This window comes from Pimephales promelas, chromosome 5 (assembly GCF_988280905.1).
Source record: "Pimephales promelas chromosome 5, fPimPro1.hap1.1, whole genome shotgun sequence".
In the NCBI taxonomy this organism is placed as follows: Eukaryota; Metazoa; Chordata; class Actinopteri; order Cypriniformes; family Leuciscidae; genus Pimephales; species Pimephales promelas.
The window spans coordinates 429,175-446,489 of NC_142773.1; the positions used below are offsets into that span (position 1 = coordinate 429,175).

Sequence of the window (17,315 nt, forward strand, 5' to 3'; positions counted from 1 at the left end):
TTCATCTGTTCTTTTTTTATTGCCTCTTGAACAGAGGTAGGTTTTGTCAAAAACACAACATTTTGGACAAAAAACTGAGATAAAGGTATTTTTATCAAACAAGTGCATTTAAAAGCAGAATACATTCAGATGTTGTTTCCTTCATATATAAAACTTTCCAAAATAAATTAAAAACATAAAATAAATGTAAAATATATCAAATTTCCCAGGATGTAAGGGAAATGTAACTTTTGCAATAAAACTTCTGCCTCTGCCTCTCTGTGTTCTACCTGTGAATAATGAATAATTGGAATTACAATAAACAGGCCTAGACACACACACACACACACACACACACATACACACAAATACATTTTACAATGTGGTAAATGTGCACAAAGAGAGAAATAATTTGACAATTACACCTTCATATTTAGACAGCCACACATAAATGCCTGCACACACACATACATATTATAGTGTCATAATATTATACGATCTATCTGCGGCACGTCCATGGCTAGAACTTTCTGTGACAACATGTGCATCTCTCTCACTGACTACTTCGTCCCGATCAGATTCAGAATTATCAAATAAAGAGTGATCGGACTCCGAGTCCATTAACCTCCAGTACTTCAGCCATATACGTCTGATACATTCTCACTACTCCACTGTTTGAGACGATTGCAATCTGTTTCTCTGATCAAAGAGTTGCGCAATCATTCAGGACATGCGCGCGGGTCTTCCTTACCGTATACCACCTAAAACACGGATACCCGGAAAATTCCGTGTTTGGCGCAGATGCGTTTTTTCATTAAACACGGAAAATTCCGTGTTTGGCGGGGAAAGAGTTAAAAGAGATCCGTCACAAATCGGATAAAAAAAAAAAAAAACAACAACAAACCCAACACCATAAATTTATTAATCATATTTCTAGGCACATTGTTATACCACCTCTGATCACAGTAAAACCATGATTACCACAATTATTTCCATTCACCCTTCAGCCCCACTTTGCCATCAGCAATCTGGATCCTGAAAGCAAATTAAGACGACAAGAGAGCACAGAAAAACAGAAACAACCATATCACCATAGCACTTAATTGATCAGATCAGGAACACGAGATAACGCATCTGCCACTACGTTATCTGATCCTTTAATATGTCTAACAACCAAATTGTACGGTTGTAAAAAAAGTTAAGTTATAACGCATTAAGCGCTGACTCGGCGACTGTAGAGAATGCAAGAATGTTAACGGATTGTGATCAGAAAACACCTCCACCAGCATTCCTCCCCCCACATACACATCAAAAAACTGAAGTGCCCAAATTAAAGATAAAGCCTCTTGCTCGATTACGGAGTAATTTTTCTGATAGGTGTTAAACTTTCGAGAAAAGAAACTCACGGGATAGTCCAACCCATCCTCCCCGGTCTGTAATAAGACAGCTCCAGCACCAACCTGGCTGGCATCCACCTGTAACTTAAATGGCATATCCAGCCTCGGGGCAGCTAGAACAGGAGCAGAAGTCAATAACAATTTAATGTTTTCAAAAGCTCTCTGGCAATTTTCACTCCAGTCAAACTTTACTGAGTTTTTGAGCAAGTCAGTCAGCGGAGAAACCACGGTTAAAAAGTTTGGACAGAAACCCCTGTAATAACCGACCATCCCCAAATAACGCATGAGTTCTTTCTTGGTAGACGGAGAAGGAAACTGCTGAATGGCAAGAACTTTGGCCTGAAGTGGACGCACCTTACCTTGGCCTACCTCTTTCCCCAAATATCTTACAGTCGCCTTGGCAAACTCACACTTAGCCAAGTTAACTGTTAGACATGCCTCAATCAACCGAGTTAACAGAGCTCGCAAACGGACCAAATGTTCCTCCCAAGTCTCACTGAACACAATAACATCATCTAAATACACCGCACACCCTTCCAACCCAGCAACCACTCGGTTCATCAATCTCTGGAAGGTGGCAGGTGCATTTCGTAAGCCGAAACTCATAACGGAGTACGAGTATAATCCAGATGATGTAATAAAAGAGGTTACCTCCCTAGCTCTAGGAGTTAACGGCACTTGCCAATACCCCTTAAGAAGATCTAACTTGCTCACAAAATTAGCTGTACCCACCTGATCTACACAATCCTCCATTCGAGGAAGTGGAAAAACATCGGGCTTAGTAATGACATTCAACTTGCGATAGTCAGTACAAAATCTATAAGTTGAATCTGCTTTCCGTACTAACAAGCAAGGTGAAGCCCAACTTGAGCACGACGGAACAGCTATTCCGTTTTCAAGCATATATCGAACCTCAGATTCCAATGCTTCTCTCTTACTGATGGGAGCCCTATAAAAACGCTGACGAATCGGTTGCGCCTCTCCCACATCAACATCATGTTGTATCAGATGAGTACGACTGGGTATATCTGAAAACAAACCAGTAAACTCCCCCAACAACTGTGTTAGATCTTTATTTTGAGCCTCTGTCAAATGTGAAAACAGAGCACCTAAATTCTGAAGGGTCTCTGAATTCTTTAGTCGAGGTAACAAAACACAATCTTCAGGAACAACTGTATCCTCAACCATAACTTCTCCCTCAACAAAAGGTTGACAAGAGTCAAAAGAAGCAGTAACAACTGGAGCAACTGATTGAGTTGACTGGACTTCAGAATTTCGAGAACGATAAGCTTTAAGTAAATTTACATGGAAACACTGCTTAGATTTTCGCCTATCTGGAGTTGCAATTTGATAGTTTTCATCAGATAGTTTCCGAATAACAGTATATGGTCCAGTAAACTTAGCACAAAAAGGAGACCCAGAAGATGGTAACAAAATTAACACCTGATCACCAGGCGTAAAGACACGACCTTCAGCACGTTTATCAAAGTGACTCTTCATCTTCTCTTGTGCCAAAACAAGATTTTTCTGTGCACTCAGTCCGGCCAAAAACAAACGTCTACGAAAACCATTTACATACTCTACCAACTTTTCCGGAGTCTCCTCCCCACCTAATCCCTCACACAAAACAGAAAGAGGTCCACGTACACGATGACCGAAAACTAAATCATTCGGGCTAAATCCCAAACTCTCTTGCTGTACTTCCCTAGCAGCAAGTAATAGCCAGGGTAAACCCTCCTCCCAGTCACGGCTTAGCTCCACACAATAAGCACGCAAAAGAGACTTCAAAGTCTGGTGGAAAGTTCAATCGCACCCTGACTTTGAGGATGATACACGCTTGACTGATTATGTTTCACTTTAAGTACCTTCAGAACCTCAGCAAACAGACGAGATGTAAAATTAGTACCGTTGTCACTTTGAATAATCTTAGGTATCCCAAAAATCGATATGAATTGGGTCAAAGCCTTAACAACTGCCTTGGTGGTAATTTTTCGGATAGCATAAGCTGCTGGATACCGAGTCGCCTGACACATCACTGTCAGCAGATATGAATTCCCTGATTTAGATGGAGGCAGTGGTCCGACACAATCAATTATTAAGTGCTCAAACGGTTTACTTGTAACCTCGATGGGATTCAAAGGTACTGGTTTCAACAACTGGTTTGGCTTTCCAGTTACCTGGCAAGTGTGGCATGTTCTAATGAAAGACGCAATATCCTTTTTCACACGAGGCCAATAAAATTGTCGCAGAATTCGGTCATAGGTCTTCTTTACTCCTAAATGTCCAGCAATTTCACCATGTGCATTCTGTAATACCACATCTCGAAATCGTTTAGGCACCACCACTTGAATTATACACTCCTCTAGTAAAACCTTCTTACAGGGAAAATACTTCCTTAGAAGAACCTCATCTTGGACAAAATACCCACTAACAGTACTTCTTACCTCTTCAGGCAAAATCACAGCATCAAACAACTTCTGTAACTCCGGGTCCTCCCGCTGCGCATCCACCAACTCCCTATGAGAAATAGGCGAAAGGGTGGATAACCCAGGAACAACATATTTTGACACTCCTTGCTTCTCAAGTGACATCTCACGACTCCTTGCGCGAGTCATGACACAAGCTGTGAATACTTCAGGAAAATTTTGATGCAAACTGTCGGTGTTCTCAGTGACTGGAATAGGCACTACCTCAGGAGGTGGAATAACCTCCCGCCAGACTCTACCTCCAGCCAAATTGTTACCCAAGATGACAGCAACCCCATCCACTGGCAAAGACGGACGAACTCCTAAAGATACTTCTCCACAAATGAGATCGGATGTCAAGTGTACTCTATGCAGAGGAACAGAAAGAATGTTTAATCCAATTCCTCTAATCAGAACAGTTCTCTTTTCACTTGATACCTCAGAAAAGGGTAGAACCGATTCAAGAATAAAAGATTCTGATGAGCCTGTATCTCTCAAAATTTTCACTGGTATTTTACTCTCAGAGTTTGGCAAAGACACACAACCGTCCGTAATAAATGGTACAAAGTGTTTCATGGCTACTAATTTGGAGTCACATACTTCCTCAGCCACCTCTATGAAAGTACCATGCTCGGAGTCATTGGTAGTTTCAGTAACATCAGCTACTAACACAGGATTAACTGATGTTTTTTTTTCCTTGTTCGAAACTATGTCCGAAGAGAGGAATTGGCCGAGGTCTATCCGAATTGTCATGCTTCAAACGGTGATCACAGGCAAGGCTCAGGAGGCATTGGTGACGACAAGCGACTTAAAAATGTATTTGTTATTGAATTATTAATTCAAGAGAATGTAGAACTGTATGATGCTCCTGAAATAAAACTCAGAAAGATATGATGAATTGTTTTTGTAAATATGACTCATCTTACACATCATGTAGGGGAGAGCGGGGCACAACCTAACGCGTTTTGATTTTGGCTCAATTAATTAGAAAATAATTAGGTTAGATTAATATTTTTTACACAAGCAACATACACATCTCTGCTACAAATGAACACTTAAAGTTTTTTTCTAGGACCTACCATTTTCGTACAGTTGCACTGAAAGTGACAGAAGTACAAATGTTACAACTTACCCCTTATGCGGGGTTAATTCTAACAGACAGAGGGGTTACTTGTAACACTTGTGTGTAACACACATAATTCAGTACAATTTTATTTGAATAGTTTGATATTGTTTGTGCATCTGTATAGACAGATATCCACACATCCATCCCTCATCCAATCATCCTTCTATTATGGATCAATATCATGGATAAAGACATAGAAAGGGGCTGCACAGTTTTGCGAAAAATAATAATAAATAAAATTAAAAAATATTGTAATTGCAATTAAATTGGATTTGTGTGTGGCAGCTGCATGTACAATTATTATTATTATTAATAATACTAACAGTCATAATAATACAAATGAGCTTAAAATAAAAATTTAAAGGGTTTATTGCATTAAAAACAGGCCATATTTTTATCATTTTTATCAAGTTATCATTCATAGTACACTAAATTTTAAACATTTTTAATTCCAACATTGTTTGTGAACGTCCAACAAAGTTAAATGTATACTCAAACCTGAAAAGTTGTGTGTCTCCCTGTTTTCATTTGATTATCATTGTACACTTGGCGGCTTAGTTGTAACACTGTGTTACAACCAACCCCGCTGTGTGTATTATATATTTTAACTATAGCTAACAGTCGCTAGAAATTGCTGACATGTTTCAAAACGGTGCTATGTTTGAGCCAACAAAACAGTGATTAAGGCAATATAAAGTTAGATTCAGAAACGTATACACCTAACACAGAAACCGAAAAAAATCTATGATGAAAAAATGTACTTGCATGGTGTCAAAACATTCTTTGTCCAGTATCTTCACGAAATATTAGCAAAACTTTCCGCAAATTCGCGGGAGACCGTCTTCTGGCAGCGCGAGAAAAAGATCAGAAAGACATCCTGCTTGATCCTGACGAACTATGTAAAATGTCCGTGTTGCATTTAACCCTGCGTTAGGTTGTGCCCCACGCTCCCCTACAGTCTGTATAAGTGTATGATTGAACTTTTCCCCATAGTCTAGTGTTAAACACAAATCACAATACATTTCAATATCGAATCACAATATTGTAGAATCGCAGCGTATCGGCACCAAAGTATTGAATCTGGAGATAGATGCATTGTCCCAGCCCTATTGTGTGTGTGTGTGTGTGTAATGTATTTGTTAATATTTTAAAGAACTCTTAATATTGATGTAATTAATGTCCAATAAAGGCTGTATTAAGGCACTTAATGACATTCTCTGATTTTCAGTGACCTAATTTATTCACTCAGAGTCTTTATGGTAGAGATGATCTTACCACAGTCTCTCCAGTTTACAGTGAGGATTCGCCAGTCCATCAGAAAGCTGCTTCACTCCTGAGTCTCCTAGTTTATTATATGACAGATGCAGATCTCTCAGGTGTGAGGGGTTTGATCTCAGAGCTGAAGCCAGAGCAACACAACCTTCATCTGTGACTCCACAATTAATCAACCTGTAGAGAACAATGACACACATTAAGCCTATATCCAGAGATAAACACAACACTTACACTATAAATAACACAGGCAAGGCAAGTTTATTTATATAGCACATTTCATACACTATGGCAGTTCAAAGTGCTTTCCATAGAGAGGAAATAATCACAAAATAAATGCAAGGAAAATTCAAACAGTATTTCAAAAGCTTTACATAGAAAGGAATTATAATAATCACACTATAGCTATTAAAAAAAATAATTATTTCTATGGAAAATCCCCATAAAACATGGAAACCCAACAATGTGTGTGAGCGTGTGTGTGTGATTAAGTGTGTGTGAGTGTGGCGGCGTGGGGGGCGTGGTTCAGCGGTGTCTGCAGCGGGAGAGCGAGTGAGGAGCCGAGCGGGAAGTAAGTGGGTCAAGCTCAAACGATGAACACCTGTCTGTGATTTCAGTGATTGGCGGAGGAGAGCGCATTTAAGCGGGCCAGGTGGACAGTGCTGTGAGAGAGATCCTGGAGCTTGAGTGGCTGTGTGCGGAGCTGTGTACGAACAATCCGAATCGGTCCGTGACCGTGTCTGAGGAAGCTGTGAACAGCGGGACGAGTTTGATGTCTGAGACGGAGAAAGCTGTATGCAGCGGGAAGAGTTTGATCTACAGTGTTTGATTGATTTTGTGTTTGATGTTAAGAGCGCTGAGGCGCCGTGGACTGAGTTATTGAAATAAAGCACGCAAGCTCCAGTATTCGCCGACCCCTTGTCTTCTTCCATCACCCACACTGAACCAAGATTCACTTCATCACAGTGAGATTAAGTGTGTGTGTGTGTGTGTGTGTGTTTACTGTATTTGTAAACATTTTAAAGAACGTGTGTGTGTGTGTTAGGACTGGGAAAAAAAATCGATTCACATAACTATCACAATTTTCTGGTTCACAATTTTAAAATATTTTTTGTATTTATTCCAGAATTGATATTGATTCAAATTAAATTACTTTATACCATGCTTACAACAATGAGCGACTTCATTATTTCTTTTAACATTTATGGAGAATATGACAACTTTGACGACTGGTATGCTGCCGAAGAAAGAAAAACTTTAAATAAAACGGAGAAATGACACAAAGAGTTAGCACCGGGAGAATCTATTCAAACAGAAGACGAAAAAGATGAGATCAACACGAAAAAAATACGAAATGGGCAGTAAATACACTCAGAGACTTTATTGTTCAAAAAGAAATGGACTCCAGCTTTGAAAATGACACCGCTGCTGCTCTGAATGAGACCCTGCGGGAGTTTACGCAGCTGTCCAGACAACCAAGGCAGGAGGAGAGTACAGCGTTTCAAGCCTATAAGGAGCCTGAGAGCCGGTATCAACCGCCTTATAATTATTCTGTGTAATAAAAAAAAAAAAAAATTGTCTTACAGGGGAGCATGCCCCCCAACCTCCCTAGAGAAACAGAGGTCCACTTCTGACACTGGGTAGTTGTGCCCCTGAGTAACTCAGTAGTCTATGTATTTGAATGTTTAAATGTAGTCATATTTGTGAATTTAATTATGTAGCTAATTTTCATTATGTAGGTAATTTTCATTTTCTCACAAGTGCCGTCAGGGTTACTCTCTGGCCCTGTCCCAAATGGCACACTCTGAACTTGTGGACTTCCTCAGAGTCCACACTTCGGTGACGTCACGTAGTGCAGACATATAGGGCCCTTAGCGCGAGTCCGCGAGGGTGCATTGAGAGGTATTTTTGGGACAGACTCGATCGTCACGCCGGAAACAGGAACTCACGCCTGTGAAAGCCTTATCCCTCTCCATACGGAGCTGAATAAACTTAATAACTGAATACTGAATAAGCTGTCCAGACAACCAAGGCAGGAGGAGAGTACAGCGTTTCAAGCCTATAAGGAGCCTGAGAGCCGGTATCAACCGCCTTATAATTATTATGTGTAATAAAAAAAAAATAACTATGCCTACCTTTGTGTTTCATGAAAAAAAAAATGCATTTTTGAACCTGAAGGGTTCTACGAGCTGAGCAGACTATAAATATCTCCGGTTGCTAAATAAACCGTCAGGCAAGTTATTATGTGTAAAAACTAGATTTAGCCTAATTAAAATATAAACTACTGTTTTAAAAATGTTTTATTTGGCAAGTGACCATGGTATAAAGTGTGTATGTCAGGTTAAATTTGTAATAACCGTGACGGCCGTACGTTTCGGTTCAATACGAATACATGTACCGTTCCACCTCTAAGTTATGCCTATACTTACCAAGACACCTGACCAACTCTCCACTGGTTCTCTTCACACCAGATATTTATGTTTCTTCGATAGGAATTATTTAAATTTCTGTTTGGTTCCTCATCTGTCTCACGCCTGGGAGGCTCAAAATTGTAAGGTTGTGGCCCATCGGAGGTTTGAGGGGGATTTTGGATCTCCTCAGACTCAAAACTCTCCATACTTGAATAGAACGTTTTTGTCACATCTCCCTCTTATGACATCACAGGCAGCTCCACTGTGTTTTAAAAATATGATCTTGACAGAAATGGCTATAAAGCTTAATGTAGGGCAATTACAGTAATAATTTTAATGATAATTACATTTTCACTCATACATATAAACATTATTTAATATATCTAAAAAGAAAATTTAACCTGACATACACACTATAAGCGGGTTAATGCCCTCCGAGGTGTCCATTGTCAGGTTTTAATGGACTTCGGCGGAGGCAACAGTTCTGACAATGAAGTCCATTAAAACCTGACAATGGACACCTTGTCGGGCATTAACCCTTACTTATTTTTGTCGTTGCTTACAGACGAGGTTGACAGAAGTTCGCCACTCTTGCTCCAACAGAGGATTAACTTTTCGTTATCTATCTGTGTTGGCGCTGCTGCTGACCCAGAGAGAGTTTATTAAACAGCTTCACGAAAGGTCTTTTAAACAGGGCTGGATTAAGAGTTCAGAGGCCCCTGGGCACAATGTCTTGTAGGCCCTATATTACATGATCAATGGTGTTTTAGGATGCCAAACAATTATTATAATAATGTAACAATGATTTATATAATTATTACTATGACGTAAAATCCATATAGCCTATAAATGTACTATATGAAGGAAAATGAATATTTCAAAGTATATTTTAGTCTAAATTACACTAATATAGGCAAATTAAAATACTTTTGTCCTTATTTCTTCACTTGCAAGAAATAAACCCTTGAACTTGTATTTAGGAGAAAACACCAGATGACCATGATGATCGCGTGAGCAAAGTGCACACTTTTCTTTAATTCACCCAGCACTGATGCCTATTCTTAAAGTCTTGTGCTGTTTTATAACGGCAAAAAGCCATATCATGGTTTCGATATTAGTTCATTGGCAAAACATAACGCTAGAGACCTTTATGTTAGGTTATACATTTTACATCTTCTCATATGTGTTGGGAAAAGGGAGAAGAGACTTCGGCAAAAGGTGGATTCAAACTTGGGTCGAGCGCATCAAAAGTTGATTCACATGCTTTGCGTAAAAGTTTAAAGCTCAAATATAAACACTGATGTCTACGGTAGCGATCACAATAGAGTAAATCAGCTTTTAATAGAAACTTGGCTCTTAAAACAACACATTTATCGATTACATTGTTTCTCCACTAGGTGGCGACAAGTGACTTAAAAATTTATTTGTTATTGAATTATTTATTCAAGAGAATGTAGAACTGTATGATGCTCCTGAAATAAAACTCAGAAAGATGTGATGAATTGTTTTTGTAAATATGACTCATCTTACACATCATGTACAGTCTGTGTAAGTGTATGATTGAACTTTTCCCCATAGTCTAGTGTTAAAAACAAAATCACAATACATTTCAATATCGAATTGCAATATTGTAGAATTGCAACGTATCGGCACCAAAGTATCGAATCTGGAGATAGATGCATTGTCCCAGCCCTAGTAGTGTAATGTAGACAGACACTAAGGTTTGAATTTTTCTTTGTTTATTTTGCACCCTGAATATGGGTTGGAGCTTTTAATTTTGAACTCTCAAAGCGCACCAGACTGCTGAATTTAACCTTTAAAGAACACAAAATGTTCTTACAGGGGAGCATGCGCCCCAACCTCCCTAGAGAAACAGAGGTCCACTTCTGACACTGGGTAGTTGCGCCCCTGAGTAACTCAGTAGTCTATGTATTTGAATAATGTTTAAATGTAGTCATATTTGTGAATTTAATTATGTAGCTAATTTTCATTATGTAGGTAATTTTCATTTTCTCACGAGTGCCGTCAGGGTAACTCTCTGGCCCTGTCCCAAATGGCACACTCTGAACTTGTGGACTTTCTCAGAGTCCACACTTCGGTGACGTCATGTAGTGCAGACCTATAGGGCCCTTAGCGCGAGTCCGCGAGGGTGCATTGAGAGGTATTTTTGGGACAGACTCGATCGTCACGCCGGAAACAGGAACTCACGTCTGTGAAAGCCTTATCCCTCTCCATACGGAGCTGAATAAACTTAAAGATCATCTCATCAGTCCCTTTATTAGAAATATATAATAATTATTTTTTAATGATATAAACAAATATCATTAAAAAATTTCCAGTCATCGAAAACAGGATTTATTTTATTTTCCCAAATCTTATCCATGTGAACTAAACAGCCTGCTTTTACAGTTCTATAATTGTATATAATATATAATTTATAATGTTTAAGTAAGAACTGTTGTAATGTTTTAGCAGTGATGCTTGTTCTCAGTGTTACTTACCCAGCGTATCTAGTTGCTGTAACCACAGGCATCAGCTTCTGAAGAACTTCATCTGCAGTGTTTTGTGTGACACTAATAGAACATAAAAAATAAACAATTAATAACGCTAACAATAATAATTCATATTATAAGTAAATAATACATTTTACCTTTTTTAATGAAACACAGCTTTATAAAGGACGTGTGTTAAAGTTGTTTAGTATCTATAACTGTAGAAGTCTCGTATTCAGCAACACAGATTTGTTTTCTCTTTTTCTTGTCAATGTCGTTTGTCAAGGTCTATTAGTCTACATTTACACTACAACACTATTCGACATATCAGATTTTGTCCTGTCAAATGCGTATATTTTCATGAATCAAGAAGTATTTTGTGTTAAACAAGTTGTTTTTGAAATGAGAAGTAATAATGATAAAGTCACATTAGCTGGGGAAGCAGCACTGGCGCGGACTCAAACACACACACACACACACACACACACACACACGCGCGCGCACACACACACACACACCTCATTCATCCACGTCTCGTTCCTCCCTCACCGCCACTATCATAGGAGCGAGTGCACACGAGATGCTGATCGCACACCTCATTCATCTTCGTCTTGTTCACACACACACACACACACACACACAAAGATCTTTCAAACTGAGACGGCCTTCAGAGGCGCTTGATGACGTGGCAGTCGAGATATGCAGCCTTACTAGGACACAGCCACGGTTTGAGAAACACCCGCAAATTATGGACAATATCCCAGAAATCAGTCTGAGCCCGTGATTTAAACACCTCTGATCTCTGAGTTTCTCTTTCTTCATAATGTTTTAGACTGTAATGATTGCACTCAGTGTTACTTACCCATCATTACTGCCTCCAATTAAGCTCCACAGGTCAAACTCCTGCAGTGTCTCCTCTGAGGACAACAACACAAACACTAAAGCTGACCACTGAGACGAGGAGAGTTTCACATCACCTAATCCTCCATATGACCTCGTACGAGGTTGAGCTTCATTGACTAGAGAAAGATCCCCCAGTTCATTCAGACAGTGAAACAGATTGATGTATTTCTCTGGAGAGGGATTCTCCCTGATCTTCTCTTTAATATAGTCAACTGTTTCCTCATTGTTGTGAGAGCTGTTTGCTGTCTGTGTCTTTAGTTCTTGTAAGAGACTCTGATTAGACTCCACTGACAGACCCAGAAGGAAACGAAGGAAAAGGTCCAGATGCCCATTTCTACTGTGTAAAGCCTCATCCACAGCTCTCTGATGGAGATCAGATAGGGACACTTTGCCTCCATTAGTTGGTTTGGTAATCTGGTCAAACACATTGATGTTATTGTTGATAAAGGAGAGATGCACATATAGAGCTGCTAGATGTTCCTGAATGCTCAGATGAACAAAGCAGAAGACTTTCCCCAGACACAAGCCCAACTCCTCTCTGAAGATCTGAGTGCACAATCCTGAGTAAACTGATGCTTCTGCCACATCAATGCCACACTCGCTCAGGTCTTCCTCATAGAAGATCAGGTGGCCTTTCACAAGCTGCCGATACGCCAGTTCCCCCAGTTTGACGATCATGTCTTCATCTTTCACTTTCTTCTCATAGTCCTTCTCATGTTTGATGTTGGTCTGAATGAGCAGGAAGTGTGTGTACATTTGAGTGAGAGTCTTGGGAATCTCTCGTCTCTCTGCTTCACTGCACATCTCCTCTAGAACAGTGGCTGAGATCCAGCAGAACACTGGGATGTGGCACATAATAAAGAGGCTCCTTGAGGACTTCAGGTGTGAGATGATCCTGTGGGCCAGACTCTGATCACTGATCCTCTTCCTGAAGTATTCCTGCTTCTGTGTGTCACTGAAGCCTCGTACCTCTGTCACTCGATGGACACACTCAGAGGGGACGAGATCCGCTGCTGCTGGTCTGGAGGTGATCCAGATGAGAGACGAGGGAAGCAGATTCCCCACAATGAGGTTCGTCAGCAGCTCGTCCACTGAGGCTGATTCAGTCACATCACACAACCTCACATCGCTCTGAAAATCCAGAGACAGACGACACTCATCCAGACCATCAAAGATGAACAGCACTTTATACTCATCACTGGATATGGCCATTTCTCTGCTTTCAGGGAAGAAGCGATGAAGAAGATCTGCAAGACTGAGTGTTTTGTCCTTCATCAAGTTGAGCTCTCTGAAAGCCAGTGGAAATATGAGCTGGACGTCCTGATTCTCTTTCCCTTCAGCCCAGTCCAGGATGAGCTTCTGCACAGAGACTGTTTTTCCAATGCCAGCGACTCCCTTTGTCAGCACAGTTCTGATGGGTTTGTCTTGTCCAGGTAAAGGTCTAAAGATGTCACTGCATTTGATCGGTGTGTCCTCTGTTTCTGCTCTCCTGGACTGTGTCTCAATCTGTCTCACCTCATGCTCATTATTGATCTCTCCACTTCCACTCTCTGTGATGTAGAGCTCTGTGTAGATCTCATTCAGGAGTGTTGGCTTTCCCTGCTTTGATATTCCCTCACACACACACTCAAACTTCTGTCTCAGATTTGATCTCAGTGTGTTGAGGACTTCAGCAGCTTTAGAGTCATGGCTGGAAGATTACAATAACACATTATTACACAAGTCAGAGGAGTAAATAACCATAAATTACAACGACAGTCCTGCATTTTACCTGAAACCAGGACACATGCGTTCATGAAAGTCTTGTGGTTGAATCACAGGCATGAACACAGTTTTGTTTTTAACTGGTCTGGATGGAAGATTTGACCTTAAATCAGAATGAAGAGGGTAAAGAATCAGACACACTGATATTGATGTAATTGTGTCATTAACTGAGTAACACACCAACAGCTTTTACAGTGTGTGAATGTATTAACAATACAATACAATACATAGAGCTTTACACAAGAGCACAATGATCATCATTTATAGATTCAAACTAACAGGATTTCAGCTCATTAAACTGCTGTATATTAAAGCCCCATTCTGTTATTTTTGAAAGGTTGCTTTCAGGGTCCCCCTGCAGTTGGGAAACAGTATTGTCTTCTGTGGTAAAATCTGTCATGGTTACACTAGGCCAGTGTTTCTCAAACTTTTTCAGCCCAAGGACCACTTTATCTTCCATTTTTTTTCTGAGGACCACCTAACAAAATCCCACTCTAACACGCCCCCCAAAAACAAAAAAATTGTAAGGATAAGCTAAATTTAAGTTTAAATTTAACTCCTAACTGAGCTTTGACTGATATAGGCTTTTCATTTTTCTGTCAGTGAAGAAAGTAAACATAGGGTCAACTGATATAGGTTGATTTTGCCTTTGAATAATTTTTCTCAGACGCGTTTATTTACTGAAAGCTAAAGCTTGGTAATTAAGTTTATTAAATGCATTCACAATATGTATAGGCTACACATTTATTATTGTTTGTATGCCTAATACAGGGCTGTAGACAGGGCTTTATAATCAAAGAGGCCCTAAATTTGAGGTTGGTAGGGGCTTCACATTTTTTAGTTATCTGATATTTGCATTTTCAAGACGTTTGAAGACCAAAAAAAAAAAAAAAAAAGGATAGAAAATAGCTTTAAAACCATGTCAGTGGGCAGTAGATTATTTGTCAAAATCTCTCCTCATCTCAATCACTCTTTCTTTTTTCCTCAGTCTCTTCATCACTTTCGCTTCCCCTCCGAAGGCTTAGCTTTGTACTAAAGGCTTTGTATTATATTCTCAGTATACATTCATTATTACTCATGTGCCTAAAATGATGAAAACGGCTTTTGTTAATGTTTCTTGTCCCCTCACAACAATGACAGTAAACGAATTATTACATTACATGTCACGTTACTATTTTTTTATTTACTAATTTTCAGTTCAAAATGGCGAAATTAGACAAAACTATATTAGTTTGCCTGATTATTTTTTGTCAATCGTTTAACATTTCAAATTTCAAATATGAAATGTTAAGTTTAGCTACTTACATCGCACTTGACCGTGTGCGTCGAGATGAACACACACACACACACACACACACACACTGTCCTCTGTTTCTGACGTGCTCTCTGCTCTGCACCGCTGCGGATTGAGGATGAAGAACACGCGAATCTGATTTAATCAAGACTGAAGCAGCATGAATTCCTAGCCTACATTAATCACAATTTTTTAGGGGGGCTAGGTAGACGTTTAGGGGGCTGCCGACCCCTGCCATAGGAAATTGCGTCCGTGAATATGACAGCAGCACTGAGTGCGCCCGTCTCTGGCTCAGCGCTAGCCAACGCAGGGAAGCACATTTGAATTTAGCAGTTGATCATGTCCCAGACAGCAAACCGACATTGAATCAACGTGGAAACAACGTCTCTCATGACATTGAAACAACGTTGATTTTGCTCATCGAATTAACGTTGAACCAACGTCAGACGCGGCATTCTTCAAAGCTAAATGAAAATCGAAAATTGGTTTGCTTTCATAACGTTGAAACAACGCGTTGGTTTCAAGCTGATTTTCCGTTAGTTTTGAAAGAATGACGCGTCTGACGTTGGTTCAACGTTAATTCGATGAGCAAAACAATGTCAGATCAACGTTGTTTCGATGTCATATTTCCATGTTGATTCAATGTCAGTTTGCTATCTGGGGTGATGCACTGACCGTTCTAATCACACCGGTGTGATCGTACGCTCCAGGGATCAGCCAAGAAGACTGATCACACTGATACATGCGAAAGTGACAATTTTGTAAACACTTGCCTAGTTTAGGTCATCTTTTCGCAGACCACTAGGGGGCGATGGCGGACCACACTTTGAGAATTACTGCACTAGGGAATACACGCGTGCGTTTGTTGACAAGCGATCCCGAACTCTGCAGAAGGAAGGAGTTGTCAGATCTTGGGCAGACTCCAGTGTTGCGTGTGAAATGTCTTCATCACAGGTACAGTGGCATCTATTTCTGCATGTCTTATGGGCTTTATTTTTTTCAAACGTCAAAAGATCGCGTAGCTCACGTTTATAAGCCAGCGTCTTATAGTAACGCTAGCCTATTGGCTGCTGTTTTACATAATGGATATGCTAATTCAATTCAATGTTTGTTGGTAGATAATAGCCATGTCGTCAATATTATAATATCAAGCTATCATAGATGAATCCGTAAATTAGAAAAATCGATTTGCATTATAGCCCGAGGCAAGACACTTTCACCAGAAAAATAAGTAACAAACAAGACTATCAGCCTGCAGACATAGGAAAGTTATCCTGAATGATTGTTTTGTCCGTCTAATCATGTATTATTTACTTGCAAGAATGCAGCCCCTACCAAACTCAGTGATCAGTGTACTTTCACATCTGGAGCTGGCGTGAGCTGCCTGCCCGCCCCGGCTCTACGGGGATGCTTGAGTGTGTTAAGCGCCCTCAAAAGAAAGCAATGCAGTCTACATTGGATGCGGCGAGGGGTGAAGCTACACAACACATTCCCAACAGTAAACTGATCACCCGCGCTCTGTTTCTGACGCACTTCACATTTGGTTTTACTCGCTGCTTCAGCCATGACAACATACAGAGGTAAAAGAAAAAACACTCGTTGGGCTCTCGCGTCGTAATCTGAGGAAGTGGGGGAAGTGACGTATGCTGTAAAGCAGTCGAATTTTGTAGTTCTTTTTGTGCTCTGGTTCCTACCCGCTCCCCGAAGTTACAGAGTGCCAGTTAAAGCGATACACACCCCGTCAGGCTTTAGCAGACCTGTCAATCAACCTATTGTAAGTCAATGTACCATCTCAAGGGTTTTGGAAAAATATTATAAAGGTTGAAAAAACTACAGAGTGCTGCTTTAACAATTTCATAAAAATCAAAAACTATAAGCATAACTTTTATATAAATGATATACCTGAGATGAGGCCGTGTGTCTCCATTCTTAAAGTTTGTTGGCGGATCCATAGAGCAGTCACTCTTCACAGACACACAGCTGGACTCTGGTTTTTGTCTCTTCTGCTGGACTGAACTGGTTTCAAATCTAAGTAAAATAATAAGCAGACAGACTTATAAATGTTGTGCCCTTTAACAGGAATCTTCTGTTTTATGAAACACCAGAGAGTGTTGTAACACTTTTGCTTTAGTGTCTGTAACTCAGTGTGTTTTGCACTGTCAATCTTTGATTATATTTATTTTTAGGAATTAACTTACTGGTTTGCAAGTGT

General features: G+C 40.0%; 1 protein-coding gene across 4 annotated transcripts in view; it reads right to left on the minus strand.

The window, feature by feature from the left end:
• Positions 1-17,315, minus strand: part of LOC120487551 (NACHT, LRR and PYD domains-containing protein 3) — a 44,303-nt gene that overhangs the window by 22,149 nt on the left and 4,839 nt on the right. For 2 of the 4 annotated variants that reach the window (XM_089130778.1, XM_089130781.1), the window contains exons 4-8: positions 17,006-17,131; positions 13,817-13,912; positions 12,005-13,735; positions 11,152-11,223; positions 6,243-6,416 (exon numbers count right to left, since the gene is read on the minus strand). In XM_089130778.1, coding sequence (XP_088986904.1) covers positions 6,243-6,416; positions 11,152-11,223; positions 12,005-13,735; positions 13,817-13,912; positions 17,006-17,131 — 2,199 coding nt within the window. The remainder of the gene's footprint in view (positions 1-6,242; positions 6,417-11,151; positions 11,224-12,004; positions 13,736-13,816; positions 13,913-17,005; positions 17,132-17,315) is intronic. The other 2 variants (XM_089130779.1, XM_089130780.1) reach the window with 1 other exon arrangement.